Consider the following 12,449-nt stretch of genomic DNA (forward strand, 5'->3'; position numbering starts at 1 on the left):
ACAAAACAAACTTACCATGTTTGATAAAGAACTACTTTGGGGAAGTTCCTCCTCTCAGCTTTCCTGTTTCTTTCCAAAGGCACCACTGTTCTTCCAATCACTGGGGCACAACATCTTGGCATAAGCTTTGACTCATTCAGTCTAATCATATAAACACTGAGTACTCACTGTGTCTAAGGGGTTATACTCAGAGATACAGAGACTGTGGAGTAGAATAGTGTTTATACTTCTACTGAGTTTTAATCCAGTGGAGGTAACTATACAAGTACACCAATAACCATATTTTATGATTGAATAGAAATAGAATAAGAGAAATTTAAAAAGTGGACACAGGACTCAGACAAGGTAAAGAACTTGTTATCAAGAGAGGCTTCAAGAAGTGAATAGTTAAAAAAAAAAGAAGTGAATGGTACTTGGGATAATCCTAAAAAGATGGGTAAACTTTAGATAAGCAAGATAGGGACAGAGAAGTTCTTCTAAGTAGAAGAAATAGCTTGAGAAAATACATTAAAGCAAGAAGTATAGCCAGTGTGGCTAAATTAGGGAAGATGGAAAAACACAGTTTTAGGTAAAGCGTATGTACAGAGGAGTAGTAGAATTAAAGAATGGAAATCGTGATAGTCCCCATTTTAAGGTACAGTTTAGGAAGGTCAGTCTACTATTGGTGTGTGGGATGGAGGAGACATGGGAAGGAGGGAATGGTAGCAAGGAAAACCCAACTAGTTGGTTATTGCAACAGACTGGGCAACAAGGAAGGAGCAAGGGAAAGAAAAAACCTTAATGAGAATACTTACTTGACAACTGTTAGATTGAGTGTCAACTGAAAAAAAGGGGGATGGGGTAAGAAATCAATGATGACTTTAGATTTCTAAGTCAGGACTGTATAATGGGCTGAATGATCCTCCCGCTCCCCGGTCCCCAGTCTCTGCATTCTAATCCCAGGAACCTGTGAATGTTACTTTACACGACAAAAGGGATTTTGGAGGTGTGATTAAACTGTGGATCTTGGGAAGATTATTCTGGACTACTCAAGTGGGCTTGATGTAATCACAACAGTCTTTTTTTTTTTTTTTAAAGAGGGATACAAGAGGAGTTAGGACAGAAGAGAAGGCAATGTGATGACTCAGAAGCAGAGATTGGAGTGATGCACTCTGGAATTGGAGGAAGAGGCCACAAGCCAAGGAATACACGCAGCCATTAGAAGCTGATTCTCCCCTAGAGCCAAGAAACCAGGCTTGTTGACATTGACCTTAGCCTGGTGAAATTGATTTCAGACTCCTGATCTCCAGAATTGTAAGAGAAAACATTTGTGTTATTTGAAGCCACTAAGTTCATGGCAATTTGTTACAGCAGCAATAGTGAATTAATAGAGATAACTACAAGAATGGGCCTGTCATCAACAGAATAAGGAAAGCTAGGAGAAGCAGTTAATTTAGGAAAAAGATATTTCACATTTGAACTCACAAACTTGGACTGATCAGCATGAAAATCAGAAGAAGCATCTACTAGGCATATGAAAATGATCTCAGGCAGGAGGTCAGAGCTGGTGAATATAGATTTAGAAACAATGGACATTGAAGCAGTAGTTGAAGATTTGGTGGTAAAAATGATAGAGAGGGGCTTCCCTGGTGGCGCAGTGGTTGAGGGTCCGCCTGCCGATGCAGGGGACACGGGTTCGTGCCCCAGTCTGGGAAGATCCCACATGCCGCGGAACGGCTGGGCCCGTGAGCCATGGCCGCTGTGCCTGCGCATCCGGAGCCTGTGCTCCGCAACGGGAGAGGCCACAACAGTGAGAGGCCCACGTACCACAAAAAAAAAAAAAAAAAAAAAAAAAAAAAATGATAGAGAGATACAAAGAAGGAACAGGAAAGAATCAAGGAACAAAATACAAGAACTCCCACATTTAACAAGTGGCAATACAATGGAAAAGAGCCATTAAAAATAATGTAGGGAAACTGAATAATGACACAGAGGCTTTGCCTAAGAGGGAAGGCGGAATAAAAAAAGCAGGTGGCAGAAAAGCACATATGTTATGATCCAAGTTTTTAAAAAAGGAACAATCTGTACACACATGTGTATATTTACATATATGATTATACTACCATGTGTTTATGTGCATAGTAAAAAGGTCTGGAAAGAGTCTAACCAAGTTGTTAACAGTACTTAACTCTGAAAAGTGGGACATGGGAAGGTAGGCAAGGGGGTGGACCAGGGTGGAACTCCTTTTTCTACTTTATACACTTTCATACCATAAGAATTTTTTACCAAAGTAAGTACTGTTTTTGTAACTTTTAAAATTGTTCATTTTTAAAAAAGAAGGATAAGAAAAGCCAATGAAGATGGTACAGAAAGAGCAGCCAAGAAGAAAATCAGGACAGTGGTGCTTCACAGAAACTAGAGGAGGAGAGAATTTCAAGGAAAACTTAGTAAAGGCTACCAAATGTTGCATACTGATTAAGGAAATTTAGAACTGTCAAGAGATCTCTCAACTGAGCCATCTGGAGATCACTGCTGATCTTTTTCAGGGGACAAAAGGTGCAAATCAAATTGCAATGGGTTAAACATGGATAGGAGAAGTTCTACTTCCAGTAATGGAGGAGTACCTCCTTTCAGAGCCACCCTCCTATAGATAACAACTATAAAGTCTGACAGGGGGCAGGGCAGGAGGGCTGGCATGGAGGGGGCAGGAGGCCAGCATGGAGGAAGCAGGGGGAGGAATTTATCTAAAAACACTGGAGTGCAACCAAAAGCAGTGAGAAACTGTAGGGAGGTTGGAGTTGACTCTTTGCAGAAGGGAAAGGCATTGGGTAAGTTTCCCATTTTTGAAATGCCAGAGGACATTTTGCAGGGGCAGGGACCAGAGGGCAAACCCCATTAGTGCCGTGTGGTGAGGCTAAAACTCAGGTAGAAACACACTGTCTTTCTGGCTTGAAGAACCAAAGGAAAAATCCCAGAGAGAGCCATAGAGGAGAGCCTTGGATTTGTAATTTTACACAGATCTCTGTTTAACTCATGAAATATGCATGTGCAAGGCCAAATCTAAGCAAGCTTAAAGACCTGAACAGAGATTTTAGCTGCTACCCAACACAGGGAAGACAGAATTTGGAGCTTGAATTAAGTCAAGTTAACTGGTAAAACAACTACAACAAAAATCAATACTATTAAGAGAAATATATCAGAATCCAGAGTCTCTATAAAGTATCACTGACAATGTTGGATATAATCCCTTTTCAAAGAGTACATTAAAATGTGACTAACAACTCAAAACAAAAGGCAATCAATGCACAACTCTGTGACTATACTACAAACCACTGAATTACACACCTTAAATGTATAAATAGTATACTATGTGAATTATATCTCAATCAAGCTGTTAAAAAAATAACAACATCAACAACAGGCAATCAATAGGGTCTAACTCTGAGATGACCCACATGGAATTAGCAGACAAGGTTTTATAAGCTTTTGTAATAACTAGGGCCGTTATGTGAAAGAAAATATACATGTAATGAATAAACACATAAATCTTAGCAGGAAAGCTGAAATGTTAATTAAAAGAACCAAATGGAAATTCTAGAGCTAAAAATATAATATATATCTAAATTTTAAAATGCACCAATGCAGTAAAGAATTAACCTTGCCCAGAGAGGTCCAGCCTTTGCCCCTGGCTCTGGGAAATAATTTCGAAGCCCTCAGAATGCCCAACCTAAGAGTCTTTGAGGGTGTTGACCATGCCAGAGAGTCGATGGTAACAGTATGATTTACAGTGGGGGCTCTCAGCTCAACCTCCAGAGGGGCAGGAAACTAAGGTCACTCATGCAGGTGGTCAACCATATCTCTGTGACCAAGATCCAATAAAAACTTTGGAAAAGAAAGCTCAAGGGAGTCTCTGTGCATACTGTCACATATTGCTGCTTGGAAGAGTTAGCACCATCCATGACACAACTGGAAGCTTTGTGCTTACAATTCTCCTGAACTCTAACCCATGTGCCTCTTCCCTTGGCTGATTTAAATCTGTATGCTTTCACTGTAATAAACCATAACCATGAGTATAACAATAACTTTCAGTGAATTCTGTGAGTCCTCCTAGTTACTGAACCTGAGGGTGACCCTTGCTTGCTGTTGATATCAGAAGTGAGAGTAGTCTTGGGGAATCCCAAACTCTGCATCACCAGATAGGTTTATCAGAAGATTGGAGATGACAGAAGAGTTAGTGAACTTGAAGAAAGATTAACAGAAATTTTCAAATCTGAAGAATACAGAGAAAAAAAATTAAAAACATGAACAGAGCCTCAGCAATATATAGGACAAAATCAAAAGGCCCAAAGTAATGCAGAGAGATAAATAGAGAAGAGAGGGAGTGAACAAAAAGAAATATTTTAAAAATAATAGGTAAAAATTCCCTAAATTCAGGCAAAAATATATATGTGCTGATTCAAAAGCTCAAAGAACCATAGGAAGGAAAAAAATACAAAGAAAGCCACATTTAGGCATATCATAAACTGCTGAAAACCAAATTTAGAAGAAATCTTGTGAACTGTCAAGAAAAAATTAGCATACACCATACAGATTATTAATTCCACTGACTTCTTATCAGAAATAATGGGGGCCAAAAGACACTGGAAAGACTACTTTAACCCACTGAAAGATAAAAAAAAAAATCTACCAACCTAGAATTCTGTATCTAGCAAAAAATATCCTTCAAGAATGAGGTGAAATAAACACATTTTAAAGTAAACAAAATGAAGAGAATTCATCACTAGCAGACCTGCATTACAAGAAATGCTACATGAAGTTCTTTAGGCTGAAGGGAAATAATACCAGATGGAAACTCATATCTTCAAGAGCGAATGCAAGTACAAGAAATGATAAATAAGTGGATAAACAGAAAATATTATTTTTCCTCTCAATCATTTAAAATGATAATATAAAATAGAACAACTAACATTGTACTGTGGAGTTTAAAAAGAATATAGGTGTAGTAATAAATGTGAGAACTACAGCATAAAGTACAGGGAGTGGGGAGTAAGTGGACCTACAAGGTCATAATGTACTTATATTTTACAGGAAGTGGTACAATGGTAGCTCAAAGTAAACCATGAAAAGTTAAGGATATATAATGCCATCCTTAGAGCAACCATTAAAAAATTATGCAAAGACAGAGCTAAAAAGCAAATAGACAAGTTAAAATAAAGTCTATATGATTAAATTTACCCATAGACAGCAGGAAAGGAAGAACGGAGAACAAAATATAAATGGGACAAGCAGAAAACCAACAGTAAAATAACAGACCTAAATCTAACAAAACCAATAATTACATTAACTGTTAAATGATGAAATTCTCTAATTAAAAGGCCATAATTGTGAAAATCAATAAAGAAGCAAGACCTAGCTAGATGTTATCTGCAGTTAACAAACTAAAGACACCAAGAAATAGAAAGTAAAGACAGAAAAAAAATGGAAAACACAAAAAGTAAGCATAAGAAGGTAGGAGTGGATATATTTGTATCAGATCAAGTAGTTCAAGAAAAAAAGACATGACCAATGATAAAAAGGGACATTTCATAATGATAAAAGGGCCAATCTGTCAGAAAGACAAAAACGATCATAAATGAATATTTGCCCAAAGAGAAAGCTTCAAAGTACATGAAGCCATGTTTCACAGAATTAAATGGAAAAACAGACAAGTCCACAATAACAGTTGTAGATTTTAACAACCTCCTTCTTAGCAACTGACAAAACATATAGACAAAGAAATCAAAAAAGACAAGGATGATCTGAACACCACTATCAACTACCTAGACCTAAACAACATCTGTAGAGACACCTATTGCAATCCTACAAAGTATGTTCTCTGACTGCAATAGAAGTAAACTAGAATTTGATAACAATAAAGTTTCTAGGAAAATCTCAAATGTTTTAAATTAAACAGCACTTCTAAACAACACGGGGGTTAAAGGGAAATCACAAACAATTTTAGAAGATATTTTAAACCCAACGAAGGTAAAAACATAATACATCAAAAATGATTAGATGCAGCTAAAGCAGTGTTTAGAGGAAATTTTATATTTTTAATGCTTGTATTAGAAATTTAAAAAGTCTAAAATCAATGACCTAAGTTTCAACCTTGAGAGGCTAGAAAGAGGACCCAAAGAAAGCGGCAGCAAGAAAATGATAAAAATGAGACCAGAAAAATGAAATTAAAAAATAGATAAGCAATAGAAAAAACTTAACAAAAGCAAAAGCAAGAAAATTGATAAATCTCTAGCTAGAATGACCCAGAAAAGGGGGAGGGGGTTAGTACAGGTACAAAACACAAACTACCAATAACAGAAATGAAAGAGGACATATCACTATATATCTTACAAGCATTAAAAGGAAAATAAGTAAGTATTATAAACAACTTTATGCCAATAAATTCAACAATTTAGATGAAATGAACAAAGTCTTTGGAAAATAAATACAACTAATCAAAATGATAGATTTCTGACACAAGATGATAGAGAAATATGAATTGCCCAATATGCACAGCCTTCTACACTCCAGGTTTCAAGCCCTCCAACCTATCCTATGTGCCACTGCTAGACTTGTCTTCCTTAAATATCTAGTCAATGTTCTCACTTCTACATTTCAAAACCTTCAGGAGTTCCTGTTCACTAACAATTACTTGCCTAGTTTTCATAATAATCTTCTACCATCCTCTAGCACATTCCTGAAGGCTAATCATGCCACTATCCCTCAGATATGCCAACCTATTGCATCAAATTCTTCTTTCACATACTCCTTGCCATCAATGCCATCCCATTTCTGACCAAATCTCAGCTATTCTTCAAGGTCCACCTGGGCGTCATCTCCTCCAAGAAGCTTTCCAGACTATTCCCAGCCCTCAGGGCCTCCCTTCTGGGAATTTCATGGCTACACAACATCATTAACACCGTTGTCCTATGTATTAATCTTATTTTCCCAACTAAATTATAAGCTCTTTGAGGGCAAGGATTTTTTTTTCAAACTTCTCTACCATGTAAGGCAATTATTCCAGGATTCAGCACATAGTATGATTCAATAAATACTTGAAATCTGTTGAATGAATATATCATACCAAGAACTTATTTCTATGGTTTTTATCAGGCTCTCTAGATTCTCATTCTGATCTCAATACCATCTTCAGCATCACCTCTAGGGATTTGCCAGACTTTTTCAAACAACCATATTCACGAAACATATGGTTACAATAAGCGGAGGTAGAGGGGAGGGAGAAGTAGTGCTAAAATTATATAAAGAGAAATAGGGTTTTGTAGGTCACAAAAGAAAAGGGGACTGACTTTTACAGTGCATTGCCACTAATATCCGCTAAGCATACACTAATACGAATAAGGTCACCGTCTTCTTGTCCTCTCCCCACCCTGAGTCCCTGTGGACATAACAAACCATGGGCTCCAGGCACAAGGATGAGTTCCGCTTATACTTCTGAACACATCTGTTCCTTTCATTCATTATGTACCAACATCTGTTTGGGTACCAAGAAAAGATAACAATATCTTCTAAAAAGTAGCCAGTTACTAATACTTATCACCTCTTACCATTCCATATAAATTCCCCCAAATCTATAAATATCTTAACTGTAAAACCAAGTCCTATCAAACCACAGACTGCAAATCTATCTTATTTAAATTTTTCAAAAAATAATTTTACATTTACACTATAACTATCAACATCATTTGTGAATACACATACATTGAGGGGAAATAATACATTCCCTTTGGGGTTAAAGTCACCAAGTAAAGAACTCCCTCTAAACAAAAATCCTCTCAAATTCCCTTCCATTGATGACTTCCTAGCAAGCTTCCCTTTCATTTAAACCAAACATAGCTTTGTCTCTTCACTTCATCCCCCTTCTCTCTAATTAGATAAATCTGGTCGTTCTTCTCTCTAGACAGATTAAAAGGTTGGGGTGTTTTGTTTTTCCAGTATTTCAGAGTTCTAATCCTCAGAGCACTGTGATGACAGAAAAGATCCTGTGATTTAGAGCAGGCAGGCTCCAAGGACATATATCTGAAGGAAATATAAAACACACACAATGAGGAGATACTTTTGAATATAAACACACAGATTCCTGTAAAAGATAGTGGGTTACTCCAGCTATTTCTAGCCCTTGGCCCTGACCCTGGGTCCCGCAAGCAATCCTGTCCTTACCCAGATTGGAGGATGCTCGCCCCTCTGCAGCCCGGTCCTTGAGATCCTCAGCGATGCCCAGCTGCTGCTCGTGGTACTGTTTAGCTCTCTCCAAATCCTGCATGCACCTGGCAGCATGGCCCAGGCCAGCATAGGCCCGCATCTCAATGGCCTTCTCCATCAACTCCTGAGCCAGCTCCAGCACGTAGTTGTGGTAAGACATGGCCTTGTCAAAGTTCCTCCTGTAGTGGTAGGCACTGCCCAGATTGCTGTAGGCGCGGGCCTCTTCTCGCTTGTTGCCCAGGTCCTTGGCTATCTTCAGATGCTGCTCATGGCACTGCACAGCATTCTCAAAATCACCCATGGCAATATACACCGCTCCCATGTTACCGAGTTCTCGGGCTTCAGAAAGCTCATCTTTGGATTGCTTGGCGAGAAGAACACACTGTTTGTGACTGGCCAGTGCATTGGGGTAGTCTCCAATGGCTGTGTACACGTGGCCCAGACTGCTCAGGGCTGATGAAGCTGCCTGGAGAGAAAGGATAAGGCAGAGAAAAGAAAGCACATCAGAAAATGGCTTTGGTTTGTTTCAGCTGATAAAATGTTAGAGAGTTTGCCCATAACCATCCAAACCTATTTCTAATGGTGTTTCTATCACTGGTCTGCAGACCTATGCAGAACTGAAAAAGAGCACATCCAAACAGCAAGTTCCTAATAAAAGACAACGGCAATTTAATCAGTAACATTCAATACCGAATCTCATAGAAACAGGTTGTGTGCCATATAACGTTCATCTTAGTTTAAAGACTTGACATTTCTAATATTGTGATATTATATCTCTGTTAATAGCTATTAACCTCTGCAGCATAAGAAAATGTTGAAGAAAATCAAAATTAATTATTACATGTAATATAGCATAGGAAATTCATAGGAGAAATCCATGCTAGGCTCTTTGCACTCAAAGAGTGCACTCAAATTGCATTTCTCAATTCTTGTCTTCTCCCAAAGCAAATGGATACATTAACGGCAAGGGAGATCTTTAGATTGATGATTGATAATTTTGTGACCCAGGACCAATGGAGGGTCCTGTTCTCTTATCTTTGTTAACTCAATGTGACTTCATCAGTGCTGGTTACTGTGGAAGGCTTAGATTAGATGAGCCGCAGAGGAAAATAACGGGAGTTACAACTACATCTCTGAATGTGGTAGTCCCCACGGGGCCTCACCACCCCTTTTTAGGCTCACATTGCTCTTCGAGCTTTGCTTTTCTTGCCTAGAGGCTCTCTCTTCTGACCCCAGCCTCTGTGCAGAAAGATGCTATCTTCCTAGTCCCCTCACACTGCTCGCCACTCAAATAGTTCTTGTCTAAAGAAAAGAACATGAGCCCTTTTTGTCTTAAAGGTTTTAATGAAAATGACTCTATATTGGCATAGTGAACCAAAGGGAAACAAAAATAACAAAGGAGATGTTACACGGGTTCTAGAATTTTACCAAGTGCAGATAGTCTTAGATTCTCGTCTTTAGTTTCTAACTCCTTCGCAGAGACATAAAAGGGAAGTTACACCGAGCTCTCCTGCGCTTCTTTTCATTCAACAACTTGCCTATCCTTCCCTTCCTTCACACAGTGCCTACAGCTAGAGCCACGTAGCCCCCTTTCTTCATGATGCTCCCTCTTCGTACCATGAATACGTGATCCTGGCAGAACAAAGGGTAAACTCTGTCACAAGTAGGCAAGTGATCTTCACCAGGGCCTCCAGGCTAGGGAATAACAACAAGGGAAGGCCATCCCACCTGGAGTAAGGGTATTTCTTTATCAGATGTGTTCTATATACACTTCAGAACACTTTTATTAATATTTCATAGTTGAGTGATTTGCTACCTTATTTCTTTGCCTGCGAAATAGCAGTTTTGATCAAAATGACTGAGACTGACCATCTTTACAATGCTTGCAAACTGTGTATCTGCAAAAGGTTCCATATAGTTTTAAGTTGCTTTTATCATTTCACAGATGTTCCAACAAAAAGCTTGGGGAAAATAGAGAGGAAATAAACACTTAGAAATGTACTTTTGGGGTTTGTCTTTTTTTTCTGAGTGGTGGAGAGCAGAAACAATTCCATGAAAATCACAGTCCTGTAGCAATGTGATTCTGGCAGATGCAGCAATGATGTCACCCAAGAGCATGCCACTTGGATGTGTACTGGCCTCAGGTTCCTACTTCGGGAACCTCTTCAGGATCATAAGTTAAGACTTCTTGTTGGCACAGTGCACACAGGCCTTTCTACTGCTCACAACTCCCCTCCCCACACCCGACAATCTCCTTTCCTCCTTTGCTACAGGACGGGGGACTCAGTCTCTTTCCTTTCCTTCTGTAATTGGCCCTCCCCTCCTTACTCTCTGAGGTCCTTCTGTGCCCAAGCCAGGCTAGAGAGCAGGACACAGTCCACAAACCCTCCCACCTGCAAATCTTTGCTGCCCTCAAAGTAGAACACATGGCTCTTTCACTATGGAGCCAGTGTGACTTACAATCAGACACCCTTGGTTCAAAACTGCACTGGTGTTTACTAGCCCTGGGACCTTCAGAAACTTAACTTCTCTGAGCCTTGGTTTTCCAGACAGAGGTTTCTAGGTCCCAGGAACTGAGTGTTTTCAAACTTAGCCATGAGCCTCTGTCAAATGTGTAAACCATAAATAATTCACTAGATAATTCCAAATAGTAGATCTGGTTGGAGGCAATGAGCCCTTGAACACTGTAGGGAATAGATTAATAAGGCCTGGGGCAGGCACAGCACCCCAGGCATCACTGTTCTTAGAAACCTGTGGTATGTGGCAACTCCAAATGACAGCCCAGGGATCTTCTGCTTCTGGTTCTTCATTTCTGTAAATGCCAGGGAGACATAGGAGCTCATTTGCTGAAGCTCTCCCAAACATAAGGAAAGAGAGTATTGGGGCATTTCCCCTTTAGGGCTGTGAGGAAAGAGGGAAGGACTACTGCATTAGCTCTTCCCTGGCACCTTCCTGTTACAGGCAGCGCTATCAGGCTGGGACTCTTCACGCAGGTGTCCTGGAAACTGGCAACTCTAGAAAGGTCAATATAGTTTATGAAGCACATATCATAGCCTCTGAAATTAGAAAGGCAGCTTGATGTAGTATAAGAATGGAATGGAATTTAGAGTCAGAGGCCCTGGCTGTGTAACCCTGAGAAGTCATGTCACTTCTTCACCTGTACTTTCTTTATATGTAAACCATTCTGATAATGACAGCATATGTACTTTCCAAGGGTAGGATGGGATCATATGAAGCAGTGCAAGTGAGTGTCCTGAGTAAACTGTAAAGTTCTCTGTAAATGCATCACTAAGGTGTGGATGATGTTTTATGACTGCAGGCCGTCTGGGCTGAGCTCTGTTACCAAGCAGAAGCTAGTAACGGCACCAAAAACATCAGTCATTACAACCAAACATCTATATTCCTATATCAGTTGCCACAGGACATGAAGTCCAGTGTTTTACAGCTGCTGGGCAAATAACGTGATCATATTTATCAGCTAAGTGAATTACAAATTAATCATTTGTCTTTGTTCCTGTTCCTGTGGAATAAGCTTAGATCTGAAACATGGTTTCAGGCTGTTAAGCAGAATCTGAAGACCCACTATCTACAGGGAAACACAGGCCCCACCTCAAGCAGATGCTGCACTTGCCACTAAGGTTCACACTGCCTTTGTATATTAATCTCTTTGAGATTTTTGTGCTAGAATAGCAGCAGCTGCTTCCCACAGTGGAAACATTTTGGAACATCTGTATTTGAATACCAAAATGCACACAAACAGTTATGCTAACAAACTCTCTGGTTGGAATAAGACAATACTTTTCTCTTTTTACAAGATATAAATTACTTATGTTCTTGCCAAAGCATGATTTCCAGCTGCAGACTTAGCACACAGGAGTCATTACCCCTTGCTCTGTGCCCCAAATATTTGCGGAAGAACTGCACCTGATGAGTCAGTTTCGTGGGACATGGAGCTAGAGAAGGAAATTTGCTCATATTTTTTCAAACCACCTTTCAGGACTTTCAGTTTGAGACATGAAATAGAGAAAGTGTAAACTACCCAAAAAACCACATTGATGATACTACCATTAAACATTATTTTGCAAAATTAAACGTGTTCCTCACAACTAGCATGTTTTTCCCTTTATTGTATGTATTTTATAAGAGTTATATTTTGTGGGATGACTAAATGCACATATAGAGAATATCTGATATACCTGCTGATTGACTAATTG

At 39.3% G+C, this 12,449-nt stretch overlaps 1 protein-coding gene across 3 annotated transcripts in view; it reads right to left on the reverse strand.

Moving 5' to 3' along the window:
- The window catches only part of TTC28 (tetratricopeptide repeat domain 28), a 596,541-nt gene that overhangs the window by 154,413 nt on the left and 429,679 nt on the right, over positions 1-12,449 (reverse strand). For all 3 annotated transcript variants that reach the window (XM_033837116.2, XM_033837115.2, XM_033837117.2), the window contains one exon: positions 8,194-8,701. In XM_033837116.2, the coding sequence (XP_033693007.1) occupies positions 8,194-8,701 (508 nt within the window). The remainder of the gene's footprint in view (positions 1-8,193; positions 8,702-12,449) is intronic.

Source organism: Tursiops truncatus, chromosome 13, assembly GCF_011762595.2.
Source record: "Tursiops truncatus isolate mTurTru1 chromosome 13, mTurTru1.mat.Y, whole genome shotgun sequence".
NCBI classification, from domain to species: domain Eukaryota; kingdom Metazoa; phylum Chordata; class Mammalia; order Artiodactyla; family Delphinidae; genus Tursiops; species Tursiops truncatus.